At 53.7% G+C, this 13,820-nt stretch overlaps 1 protein-coding gene across 4 annotated transcripts in view; it reads left to right on the forward strand.

Moving 5' to 3' along the window:
• BABAM2 (BRISC and BRCA1 A complex member 2) overlaps positions 1-13,820 on the forward strand; it is a 213,738-nt gene that overhangs the window by 180,197 nt on the left and 19,721 nt on the right. For all 4 annotated transcript variants that reach the window (XM_077282073.1, XM_077282072.1, XM_077282075.1 and 1 more), the window contains exon 10: positions 1,607-1,689. In XM_077282073.1, the coding sequence (XP_077138188.1) occupies positions 1,607-1,689 (83 nt within the window). The remainder of the gene's footprint in view (positions 1-1,606; positions 1,690-13,820) is intronic.

Consider the following 13,820-nt stretch of genomic DNA (forward strand, 5'->3'; position numbering starts at 1 on the left):
ATGGCAGTCAGGCTACCTCTGATGAGCACATGGAGGGCTGTGCGACCCTCCAAAGAAATGCCACCCCACACCATTACTGATCCACTGCCAAACCAGTCATGCTGAAGGATGTTGCAGGCAGCAGATCGCTTTCCACGGCGTCTCCAGACTCTGTCACGTCTGTCACATGTGCTCAGTGTGAACCTGCTTTCATCTGTGAAGAGCACAGGACACCAGTGGCGAATTTGCCAATCCTGGTTTTCTGTGGCAAATGGAAAGCATCCTTCACAGTGTTGGGCTGTGAGCACAACCCCCATCTGTGGACGTCGGGCACTCAGACCACCCTCATGGAGTCGGTTTCTAACCGTTTGTGTAGACACATGCACATTTGTGGCCTGCTGGAGGTCATTTTGCAGTGCTCTGGCAATGCTCCTCCTGTTCCTCCTTGCACAAAGGCGGAGGTAGCGGTCCTGCTGCTGGGTTGTTGCCCTCCTACGGCCCCCTCTACATCTCCTGTTGTACTGGCCTGTCTCCTGGTAGCACCTCCAGCCTCTGGACACTACGCTGACAGACACAGCAAACCTTCTTGCCACAGCTCACATTGATGTGCCATCCTGGATGAGCTGCACTACCTGAGCCACTTGTGTGGGTTGTAGAGCCCATCTCATGCTACCACGAATGTGAAAGCACAACCAACATTCAAAAGTGACCAAAACATCAGCCAGAAAGCATTGGTACTGAGATGTGGTCTGTGGTCCCCACCTGCAGAACCACTCCTTTATTGAGGGTGTCTTGATAATTGCCAATAATTTCCATCTGTTTTCTATTCCATTTGCACAACAACATGTGACATTGATTGTCAATCAGTGCTGCTTCCTAAGTGGGCAGTTTGGTTTCACAGAAGTTTGATTTACTTGGAGTTATAATCTGTTGTTTAAGTGTTCCCTTTAGTTTTTTGAGCAGTGTATAAAGAGACAAGGAGGCAGTACTACCTGTGCCTACATCATTATATAAAGAGACAGGGAGGCAGTACTATATGTGCTTTAATGATCATGTAGGGAGACAGGGATGCATTACTATCTGTTCCTACATACCTACACCATTATGTAAAGAGACAGTACTATCAGCATCGGTTCATGCAGCTTTACATGAACACCCGAGCCTTACACTATGGCTGGTCCAAATAACTGAAGCAATTGTTACCATCCACCTCTCATGTCTCCCCTTTTCCTCATAGTTTGTAGCTTGCGAGCAGCAGGGCCCTCATTCCTCCTGGTATCTGTTTTGAACTGTGATTTCTGTTATGCTGTAATGTCTATTGTCTGTACAAGCCCCCTCTATAAGTTGTAAAGCGCTGCGGAATATGTTGGCGCTATATAAATAAAATTATTATTATTATTATTATCAGTGCCTATCTCATTATATAGAGAGACAGGGAGGCAGTACTATCAGTGCCTATGTCCTGGTATACATGAATATATGTGTTACTCAGCTTTCTTAGACTCCTGAATATCAGATTTCCCACAGCATGCCGCAGTGCAGGAACATGGCAGATCATCCGTTATCTGGGGGTCCGGCGGGGGCAGCTGTCCTGCAGTCCTAACTTCTTGTTGTCCTGTGTCCGCAGGGGGGTGGTGGAGTACGACGCCGAGGGCTTCACAAAGCTCACCCTGTTACTGACATGGAAAGACTTCTGCTTCCTGGTCCACAGTGAGTATAACGCCCACCGCCCCTCCATCCCTCGCCTCCTGTGTCTGAGGGGAGCAGCGCAGACCCCCATCCTCTCATGTCCTCCCACCCTAATGATATCTGTATGTACCTGCGCTCCATGGACGGCACACTGCATATCCCCCCTTACAGCAGGGACCCCACTACCCTGCGGGTTCTGAGAGGAGACGTGCACACTGCTCCACCCAGACCTTCGCACCCGCACAGCGCCCCCCATACACCGCAGACGTGGGGGGGATGATCTACATCTTTCCATTCCCACACCCAGGGAGTCGCGGGACGTGGAGCTCGTGTTGTGCGACTTGTTTTCATTGTCATGGAGACTGGGATGCAATAATGCCTAAAGAGGTGAACGCGAGGCCGAAAGCTGCTGCCCCCGCACCCACAAATCCCAGAGAATCTACTGCACACTGCCAGCACCCCCCAACCTACTGCACAGTGCCGGCACCCCCCGATGTACCGCACAGAGCCAGCACCCCCCAACCTACTGCACAGTGCCAGCACCCCCCGATGTACTGCACACTGCCAGCACCCCCCGATGTACTGCACAGAGCCAGCACCCCCCAACCTACTGCACAGTGCCAGAACCCCCCAACCTACTCCACACTGCCAGCACCCCCCGATGTACCGCACAGAGCCAGCACCCCCCAACCTACTGCACAGTGCCAGAACCCCCCAACCTACTCCACACTGCCAGCACCCCCCGATGTACCGCACAGAGCCAGCACCCCCCAACCTACTGCACAGTGCCAGCACCCCCCGATGTACCGCACAGAGCCAGCACCCCCCAACCTACTGCACAGTGCCAGCACCCCCCAACCTACTGCACACTGCCAGCACCCCCCGATGTACCGCACAGAGCCAGCACCCCCCAACCTACTGCACAGTGCCAGCACCCCCCAACCTACTGCACAGTGCCAGCACCCCCCAACCTACTGCACAGAGCCAGCACCCCCCAACCTACTGCACAGAGCCGGCACCCCCCCCCCCCCCCCCCGATTTACTGCACAGTACCAGCACCCCCCAACCTACCGCACAGTGCCAGCACCCCCCCACCTACTGCACAGTGCCAGCACCCCCCAACCTACTGCACAGTGCCAGCACCCCCCAACCTACTGCACAGTGCCAGCACCCCCCAACCTATCTTGTGCACAGAATCCAGTACCCCAAATTCTTATACTCTGACCCCTGTACTCTATAGTCCTGTACAGCCCCCAAAAATTGTCTACTGACCCCTGCACCCACCTCAGTTGTACACCGATACCTGCACCTCCCCCCAGAATCATACACTGATTCCTGCACCCCCAGAATCATTCAATTATTTCTGCACATTGTACACTGACACCCGTGCCCCCACAATCGTAGACTTACCCTTGTGCCCCCACAGTCGTAAACTGTTTTCTGCATTCTCCCACAATCATACTCTGACCACTGTGCCCCCCACAATCGAACACTCGCCCCTTCACTCCCCACAATCGAACACTGACCCCTGCACAATTATACACTGACACCTGCACTATCCCACAATCATACTGACCCTTGTGCCCCCACTATCGTACTCACTCCTGCACCCCCACAATTGTACTCTCGACCCTGTGCCCCCCACAATCGTACACTCACCCCTACGCTCCCCAACACTCGTACTCGTCCCTCCCCCCCACAATCATACTCTCATCCCTGTGCCCCCCACAATCGTACTCTCGTCCCTGTGCCCCCCACAATCGTACACTAGTTCCTTATATCGTCCTCTCGCCCCTTATATCGTCCTCTCGCCCCTTATATCGTCCTCTCGCCCCTTATATCGTCCTCTCGCCCCTTATAGCGTCCTCTCGCCCCTTATAGCGTCCTCTCGCCCCTTATAGCGTCCTCTCGCCCCTTATAGCGTCCTCTCGCCCCTTATAGCGTCCTCTCGCCCCTTATGGCGTCCTCTCGCCCCTTATATCATCCTCTCGCCCCTTATATCGTCCTCTCGCCCCTTATAGCGTCCTCTCGCCCCTTATAGTGTCCTCTCGCCCCTTATATAGTCCTCTCGCCCCTTATATCGTCCTCTCGCCCCTTATATCGTCCTCTCGCCCCTTATAGCGTCCTCTCGCCCCTTATAGCGTCCTCTCGCCCCTTATAGCGTCCTCTCGCCCCTTATGGCGTCCTCTCGCCCCTTATATCATCCTCTCGCCCCTTATATCGTCCTCTCGCCCCTTATAGCGTCCTCTCGCCCCTTATAGCGTCCTCTCGCCCCTTATAGCGTCCTCTCGCCCCTTAAAGCGTCCTCTCGCCCCTTACATCGTCCTCTCGCCCCTTATAGCATCCACTCGCCCCTTATAGCATCCTCTCGCCCCTTATATCGTCCTCTTGCCACTTATATCGTCCTCTCGCCCCTTCTATCGCCCTCTCGCCCCTTATATCGTCCTCTCGCCCCTTATGGCGTCCTCTCGCCCCTTATATCGTCCTCTCGCCCCTTATAGCGTCCTCTCGCCCCTTATAGCATCCTCTCGCCCCTTATATCGTCCTCTCGCCCCTTATAGCGTCCTCTCGCCCCTTATAGCGTCCTCTCGCCCCTTATAGCGTCCTCTCGCCCCTTATAGCGTCCTCTCGCCCCTTATAGCGTCCTCTCGCCCCTTATAGCGTCCTCTCGCCCTTATAGCATCCTCTCGCCCCTTATATCGTCCTCTTGCCACTTATATCGTCCTCTCGCCCCTTATATCACCCTCTCGCCCCTTATATCGCCCTTTCGCCCCTTATATCGCCCTCTCGCCCCTTATATCGCCCTCTCGCCCCTTATATCGCCCCTTATAGCGTCCTCTCGCCCCTTATATCGCCCTCTCGCCCCTTATATCGCCCCTTATAGCGTCCTCTCGCCCCTTATAGCGTCCTCTCGCCCCTTATAGCGTCCTCTCGCCCTTTATATCGCCCCTTATAGCATCCTCTCGCCCCTTATATCGCCCCTTATAGCATCCTCTCGCCCCTTATATCGCCCTCTCGCCCTTTATATCGCCCTCTCGCCCCTTATTTCGCCCTCTCGCCCCTTATATCGCCCTCTCGCCCCTTATTTCTGTGCCTTTCTTGCTGCTGTTCCTTATCAGACACACTTTACATTTTTGCTTTACAGCAGGGTTAACCCTTTGTTGTCCTGCGGTGTGGGCTGCTCGGCTCCGGTCACCCAGGGCAGGTCTGCGGAAAGTCTCCAAATCTGCCCTGAACTTTTTCTGTTTTAATTTAGATTTTTTTTCCAATTTCTACATCCAGTCCACTGACTGGGAATCCTGAGACCGGTAGTCTGCTTTGTCACTTTTACCTGCAAAACTTCAATTATTGGTGTGAATATAATTTCCTCCAGGAAAATGTCACAGAGATAATTTTACCCACAAAAACTGTCACAAAAGAAGGAGCATCAGGAGGCCACCAGGGAAGCCCGTACCCTAGACCGCCAGGAAAGCCGGTACCCTAGACCGCCAGGGAAGCCCGTACCCTACACCGCCAGGGAAGCCCGGACCCTACACCGCCAGGGAAGCCCGGACCCTAGCCCGCCAGGGAAGCGCGGACCCTAGCCCGCCAGGGAAGCCCGTACCCTAGCCCGCCAGGGAAGCCCGTACCCTAGACCGCCAGGGAAGCCCGTACCCTAGACCGCCAGGGAAGCCCGTACCCTAGACCGCCAGGGAAGCCCGTACCCTAGACCGCCAGGGAAGCCCGTACCCTAGACCGCCAGGGAAGCCCGTACTCTAGACCGCCAGGGAAGCCCGTACCCTAGACCGCCAGGGAAGCCCGTACCCTAGACCGCCAGGGAAGCCCGTACCCTAGACCGCCAGGGAAGCCCGTACCCTAGACCGCCAGGGAAGCCCGTACCCTAGACCGCCAGGGAAGCCCGTACCCTAGACCGCCAGGGAAAGCCCGTACCCTAGACCGCCAGGGAAGCCCGGACCATAGACCGCCAGGGAAAGCCCGTACCCTAGACCGCCAGGGAAGCCCGGACCCTAGACCGCCAGGGAAGCCCGTACCCTAGACCGCCAGGGAAAGCCCGTACCCTAGACCGCCAGGGAAGCCCGGACCCTAGACCGCCAGGGAAGCCCGGACCCTAGACCGCCAAGGAAGCCCGGACCCTAGACCGCCAGGGAAGCCCGGACCGTAGACCGCCAGGGAAGCCCGGACCGTAGACCGCCAGGGAAGCCCGGACCGTAGACCGCCAGGGAAGCCCGGACCGTAGACCGCCAGGGAAGCCCGGACCGTAGACCGCCAGGGAAGCCCGGACCGTAGACCGCCAGGGAAGCCCGGACCGTAGACCGCCAGGGAAGCCCGGACCGTAGACCGCCAGGGAAGCCCGGACCGTAGACCGCCAGGGAAGCCCGGACCGTAGACCGCCAGGGAAGCCCGGACCGTAGACCGCCAGGGAAGCCCGGACCGTAGACCGCCAGGGAAGCCCGGACCGTAGACCGCCAGGGAAGCCCGGACCCTAGACCGCCAGGGAAAGCCCGTACCCTAGACCGCCAGGGAAGCCCGGACCCTAGACCGCCAGGGAAAGCCCGTACCCTAGACCGCCAGGGGAGCCCGGACTCTAGACCGCCAGGGTATTAAGGACCCTAGACCGCCAGGGTATTAAGGACCCTAGACCGCCAGGGTATTAAGGACCCTAGACCGCCAGGGTATTAAGGACCCTAGACCGCCAGGGTATTAAGGACCCTAGACCGCCAGGGTATTAAGGACCCTAGACCGCCAGGGTATTAAGGACCCTAGACCACCCTAAGGGTATGTGCACACGTCAGGATTTCTTGCAGAAATTTTCCTGACAAAAACCGGACATTTCTGCCAGAAATCCGCATGCGTTTTTACTGCGTTTTTCATGCATTTTTGACACGTTTTTGGTGCGTTTTTGTGCGTTTTTTTCCAAATGCATAGAATAGCGGGAAAAACGCAGAAAATCCGCAAAATTAATGAACATGCTGCTTTTTTTACCGCGATGCGTTTTTTTCGCGGAAAAAAACGCATCATGTGCACAAAACATGCAGAATGCATTCTAAATGATAGGATGCATAATGTATGCGTTTTTATCGCGAAAAACGCGAAAAAAAACGCAAAAAAACCTGAACGTGTGCACATACCCTAAAGCTGGTGTTGACTTTCTCACCACTCTGCACCAGACCATACCACCCAAGACTAATAGAGCGGCTTAGAGAGAACTTTCCACTACACTAGACCACCAGGGCAGATGTCATTAAACCCTTTTAACACTGGATCACCCAAGAAGCCAACGATAAAACCTCCACTACTCCAAACTACTAGAGATTCTGGCATAAACTTTTAGCACACTAAGCCACCAAGGAAGCCAGTCCTAAACGTCCCACTACCCTAGACTGCCAGGGATGCTGGCATAGACTGTCTACTAGTGTGCCAACAATATACCATCCACTACCCTGGACCACCAGGGATTCTGGCATTAACTCTATCACCCAGACCGCCAAAGAAGTCAACAATATAATTTCCTCCAGGAAAATGTCACAGAGATAATTTTACCCACAAAAACTGTCACAAAAGAAGGAGCATCAGGAGGCCACCAGGGAAGCCCGTACCCTAGACCGCCAGGAAAGCCGGTACCCTAGACCGCCAGGGAAGCCCGTACCCTACACCGCCAGGGAAGCCCGGACCCTACACCGCCAGGGAAGCCCGGACCCTAGCCCGCCAGGGAAGCGCGGACCCTAGCCCGCCAGGGAAGCCCGTACCCTAGCCCGCCAGGGAAGCCCGTACCCTAGACCGCCAGGGAAGCCCGTACCCTAGACCGCCAGGGAAGCCCGTACCCTAGACCGCCAGGGAAGCCCGTACCCTAGACCGCCAGGGAAGCCCGTACCCTAGACCGCCAGGGAAGCCCGTACCCTAGACCGCCAGGGAAGCCCGTACCCTAGACCGCCAGGGAAGCCCGTACCCTAGACCGCCAGGGAAAGCCCGTACCCTAGACCGCCAGGAAAGCCCGGACCCTAGACCGCCAGGGAAGCCCGGACCCTAGACCGCCAAGGAAGCCTGGACCGTAGACCGCCAGGGAAGCCCGGACCGTAGACCGCCAGGGAAGCCCGGACCGTAGACCGCCAGGGAAGCCCCGACCATAGACCGCCAGGGAAAGCCCGGACCGTAGACCGCCAGGGAAGCCCGGACCGTAGACCGCCAGGGAAGCCCGGACCGTAGACCGCCAGGGAAGCCCGGACCGTAGACCGCCAGGGAAGCCCGGACCCTAGACCGCCAGGGAAGCCCGGACTCTAGACCGCCAGGGTATTAAGGACCCTAGACCGCCAGGGTATTAAGGACCCTAGACCGCCAGGGTATTAAGGACCCTAGACCGCCAGGGTATTAAGGACCCTAGACCGCCAGGGTATTAAGGACCCTAGACCACCCTAAGGGTATGTGCACACGTCAGGATTTCTTGCAGAAATTTTCCTGACAAAAACCGGACATTTCTGCCAGAAATCCGCATGCGTTTTTACTGCGTTTTTCATGCATTTTTGACACGTTTTTGGTGCGTTTTTGTGCGTTTTTTTCCAAATGCATAGAATAGCGGGAAAAACGCAGAAAATCCGCAAAATTAATGAACATGCTGCTTTTTTTACCGCGATGCGTTTTTTTCGCGGAAAAAAGCGCATCATGTGCACAAAACATGCAGAATGCATTCTAAATGATAGGATGCATAATGTATGCGTTTTTATCGCGAAAAACGCGAAAAAAAACGCAAAAAAACCTGAACGTGTGCACATACCCTAAAGCTGGTGTTGACTTTCTCACCACTCTGCACCAGACCATACCACCCAAGACTAATAGAGCGGCTTAGAGAGAACTTTCCACTACACTAGACCACCAGGGCAGATGTCATTAAACCCTTTTAACACTGGATCACCCAAGAAGCCAACGATAAAACCTCCACTACTCCAAACTACTAGAGATTCTGGCATAAACTTTTAGCACACTAAGCCACCAAGGAAGCCAGTCCTAAACGTCCCACTACCCTAGACTGCCAGGGATGCTGGCATAGACTGTCTACTAGTGTGCCAACAATATACCATCCACTACCCTGGACCACCAGGGATTCTGGCATTAACTCTATCACCCAGACCGCCAAAGAAGTCAACAATAAATTCCCCACTATCCTAGACCACCAGGGATGCTGGCATTAACTATTTACCATCTGAAGCCACCATGGAAGCTAACAAATAAGTCTCCACTGCCCTGGATCACCCAGGAAGCTTCCTTATAAAAAAGACAACAAACCCTCCGCTACTCTAGACCACCAGGGATGCCTGCATTACCACCATAGACCACCAATGAAGCTAACATTGAATTAGCCTAACTAAACTACATAACCCCACCAGGGATGCTGGCATTAAGAAAGAAGCCAAGACTAAAAGCTCAACTACCCTAGGCCACCAGGGACAACTCAGTCCAGTTGAGATAATGGAAACTGGTGATTTTTACATCTTCTGTTATGTAAACTTCATTGCGTCTTGTCGTAACGAAATATGAGCAATTTGTTAGAAAAGTCCAAGACGGGAGGAATTCAATATTTCCCAGCGTCCGTGTGAGACAAAGCGTCCGTTTTTGGAGCCTATGAAGTGGAAGAGTTTTGCCGTAGAATTCTTGGCCGGCGCGGATCGTCTCGGTGTTGCGGCAGCTCTCGTGTGTCGCTCACCTATCCTCTTACTATATGATGTGACAGTTCACATGACGGTTATATAAACACGCTACGCTGCGCCGCCGGCTCCTGATAGCGGGTGAATCACCACTACAGCTGGGCTATTATTAGGCCCCGAAGTGTCGTGTGCTGCCATAAAAAGCCGCAGCTCAGATAAAAGCATTGTAATCGCTCCAGAAGCAGCAGCGGCGCTGCATGAGTAAGCAGCGGCAGGGCATGAGTAAGCAGCGGCAGGGCATGAGTAAGCAGCGGGCTCTGATGCCACTTTCCCTCCTGTGCAGACATTAGTCATCAGTCATTGTCTATAGAGGCAGCGAGGTGATGAAACAAGTCCGGCCGTGCACTGCTACCCCCAGCTAGCTCCAGGATCGGAGAGAACAGCGCCACACCTCTCCACAGGCCACGTGTGGTATTGCAGCCTTTCCCATTTCACTTTAATAGAGCTGACCTGCAGTACCAGACACAACCTGTGAACAGAGGGGGTGCTGGACCTCTAGCTTTGCCTTCTTTTCTATAACATTACTCCTTTTTTTTCCAACAGTTTGTGCTGCCAGAGCAGTCTGAACCTGGGTCAGGAAACCAACCCTCCCGCAGTCCTGCTCTTTTGTTTCCCGCCATGCTTTACACTGCAGTTCCTTTTTTTGCAATCATGAATATATTATGTGGTTATTTTGTGCTGTCTCCTTGGCTCCTGCCCTCTATTGGTCTCCTGCTTTTTACGCTGAAACCGTTTCCTGTAGATTTCCATTTTGTGCGATTCCAGCCCTGCTGTCTTGTCTGTTGGTTTCGGAGGTCGTCACTCTTCACACTGTTAATCAGTGACTGCAGCTCAGCTGTGCTGTCTGAGGCTCTGGTTGAGGCTGAATGCCCTCATTCTTTACACTGCTGCTCTGCTCTTTTAGAGGAGTCTCTGTAATCGGTGACTGCAGCTCAGCTGTGCTGTCTGAGGCTCTGGTTGAGGCTGAATGCCCTCATTCTTTACACTGCACCTCTGCTCTTTTAGAGGAGTCGCTGTAATCGGTGATTGCAGCTCAGCTGTGCTGTCTGAGGCTCTGGTTGAGGCTGAATGCCCTCATTCTTTACACTGCAGCTCTGCTCTTTTAGAGGAGTCTCTGTAATCGGTGACTGCAGCTCAGCTGTGCTGTCTGAGGCTCTGGTTGAGGCTGAATGCCCTCATTCTTTACACTGCACCTCTGCTCTTTTAGAGGAGTCGCTGTAATCGGTGATTGCAGCTCAGCTGTGCTGTCTGAGGCTCTGGTTGAGGCTGAATGCCCTCATTCTTTACACTGCACCTCTGCTCTTTTAGAGGAGTCTCTGTAATTGGTGACTGCAGCTCAGCTGTGCTGTCTGAGGCTCTGGTTGAGGCTGAATGCCCTCATTCTTTACACTGCAGCTCTGCTCTTTTAGAGGAGTCTCTGTAATCGGAGACTGCAGCTCAGCTGTGCTGTCTGAGGCTCTGGTTGAGGCTAAATGCCCTCATTCTTTACACTGCACCTCTGCTCTTTTAGAGGAGTCTCTGTAATCGGTGACTGCAGCTCAGCTGTGCTGTCTGAGGCTCTGGTTGAGGCTGAATGCCCTCATTCTTTACACTGCAGCTCTGCTCCTTTAGAGGAGTCGCTGTAATCGGTGACTGCAGCTCAGCTGCGCTGTCTGAGGCTCTGGTTGAGGCTGAATGCCCTCATTCTTTACACTGCAGCTCTGCTCTTTTAGAGGAGTCTCTGTAATCGGTGACTGCAGCTCAGCTGTGCTGTCTGAGGCTCTGGTTGAGGCTGAATGCCCTCATTCTTTACACTGCACCTCTGCTCTTTTAGAGGAGTCGCTGTAATCGGTGATTGCAGCTCAGCTGTGCTGTCTGAGGCTCTGGTTGAGGCTGAATGCCCTCATTCTTTACACTGCACCTCTGCTCTTTTAGAGGAGTCTCTGTAATTGGTGACTGCAGCTCAGCTGTGCTGTCTGAGGCTCTGGTTGAGGCTGAATGCCCTCATTCTTTACACTGCAGCTCTGCTCTTTTAGAGGAGTCTCTGTAATCGGAGACTGCAGCTCAGCTGTGCTGTCTGAGGCTCTGGTTGAGGCTAAATGCCCTCATTCTTTACACTGCACCTCTGCTCTTTTAGAGGAGTCTCTGTAATCGGTGACTGCAGCTCAGCTGTGCTGTCTGAGGCTCTGGTTGAGGCTGAATGCCCTCATTCTTTACACTGCAGCTCTGCTCCTTTAGAGGAGTCGCTGTAATCGGTGACTGCAGCTCAGCTGTGCTGTCTGAGGCTCTGGTTGAGGCTGAATGCCCTCATTCTTTACACTGCAGCTCTGCTCTTTTAGAGGAGTCTCGGTGATCGATGACTGCAGCTCAGCTGCGCTGTCTGAGGTTCTGGTTGAGGCTGAATGCCCTCATTCTTTACACTGCTGCTCTGCTCTTTTAGAGGAGTCGCTGTAATCGGTGACTCCAGCTCAGCTGTGCTGTCTGAGGCTCTGGTTGAGGCTGAATGCCCTCATTCTTTACACTGCAGCTCTGCTCTTTTAGAGGAGTCTCTGTAATCGGTGACTGCAGCTCAGCTGCGCTGTCTGAGGTTCTGGTTGAGGCTGAATGCCCTCATTCTATACACTGCAGCTCTGCTCTTTTAGAGGAGTCTCTGTAATCGATGACTGCAGCTCAGCTGCGCTGTCTGAGGTTCTGGTTGAGGCTGAATGCCCTCATTCTTTACACTGCAGCTCTGCTCTTTTAGAGGAGTCTCTGTAATCGGTGACTGCAGCTCAGCTGTGCTGTCTGAGGCTCTGGTTGAGGCTGAAAGCCCTCATTCTTTACACTGCACCTCTGCTCTTTTAGAGGAGTCTCTGTAATCGGTGACTGAAGCTCAGCTGCGCTGTCTGAGGTTCTGGTTGAGGCTGAATGCCCTCATTCTTTACACTGCAGCTCTGCTCTTTTAGAGGAGTCTCTGTAATCGGTGACTGCAGCTCAGCTGTGCTGTCTGAGGTTCTGGTTGAGGCTGAATGCCCTCATTCTTTACACTGCAGCTCTGCTCTTTTAGAGGAGTCTCTGTAATCGATGACTGCAGCTCAGCTGCGCTGTCTGAGGTTCTGGTTGAGGCTGAATGCCCTCATTCTTTACACTGCAGCTCTGCTCTTTTAGAGGAGTCTCTGTAATCGGTGACTGCAGCTCAGCTGTGCTGTCTGAGGCTCTGGTTGAGGCTGAAAGCCCTCATTCTTTACACTGCACCTCTGCTCTTTTAGAGGAGTCTCTGTAATCGGTGACTGAAGCTCAGCTGCGCTGTCTGAGGTTCTGGTTGAGGCTGAATGCCCTCATTCTTTACACTGCAGCTCTGCTCTTTTAGAGGAGTCTCTGTAATCGGTGACTGCAGCTCAGCTGTGCTGTCTGAGGCTCTGGTTGAGGCTGAATGCCCTCATTCTTTACACTGCAGCTCTGCTCTTTTAGAGGAGTCTCTGTAATCGGTGACTGCAGCTCAGCTGTGCTGTCTGAGGCTCTGGTTGAGGCTGAATGCCCTCATTCTTTACACTGCAGCTCTGCTCTTTTAGAGGAGTCTCTGTAATCGGTGACTGCAGCTCAGCTGTGCTGTCTGAGGCTCTGGTTGAGGCTGAATGCCCTCATTCTTTACACTGCAGCTCTGCTCTTTTAGAGGAGTCTCTGTAATCGGTGACTGCAGCTTAGCTGCGCTGTCTGAGGCTCTGGTTGAGGCTGAATGCCCTCATTCTTTACACTGCACCTCTGCTCTTTTAGAGGAGTCTCTGTAATCGGTGACTCCAGCTCAGCTGCGCTGTCTGAGGTTCTGGTTGAGGCTGAATGCCCTCATTCTTTACACTGCAGCTCTGCTCTTTTAGAGGAGTCTCTGTAATCGGTGACTGCAGCTCAGCTGCGCTGTCTGAGGCTCTGGTTGAGGCTGAATGCCCTCATTCTTTACACTGCACCTCTGCTCTTTTAGAGGAGTCTCTGTAATCGGTGACTCCAGCTCAGCTGCGCTGTCTGAGGTTCTGGTTGAGGCTGAATGCCCTCCTTCTTTACACTGCACCTCTGCTCCTTTACAGGAGTTGCTGTAATCGGTGACTGCAGCTCAGCTGTGCTGTCTGAGGTTCTGGTTGAGGCTGACTGCCCTCATTCTTTACACTGCAGCTCTGCTCTTTTAGAGGAGTCTCTGTAATCGGTGACTCCAGCTCAGCTGTGCTGTCTGAGGCTCTGGTTGAGGCTGAATGCCCTCATTGTATACACTGCACCTCTGCTCTTTTAGAGGAGTCTCTGTAATCGGTGACTGCAGCTCAGCTGTGCTGTCTGAGGTTCTGGTTGAGGCTGACTGCCCTCATTCTTTACACTGCAGCTCTGCTCTTTTAGAGGAGTCTCTGTAATCGGTGACTGCAGCTCAGCTGTGCTGTCTGAGGTTCTGGTTGAGGCTGACTGCCCTCATTCTATACACTGCACCTCTGCTCTTTTAGAGGAGTCTCTGTAATC

Source organism: Ranitomeya variabilis, chromosome 2, assembly GCF_051348905.1.
Source record: "Ranitomeya variabilis isolate aRanVar5 chromosome 2, aRanVar5.hap1, whole genome shotgun sequence".
Classification (NCBI taxonomy): Eukaryota; Metazoa; Chordata; class Amphibia; order Anura; family Dendrobatidae; genus Ranitomeya; species Ranitomeya variabilis.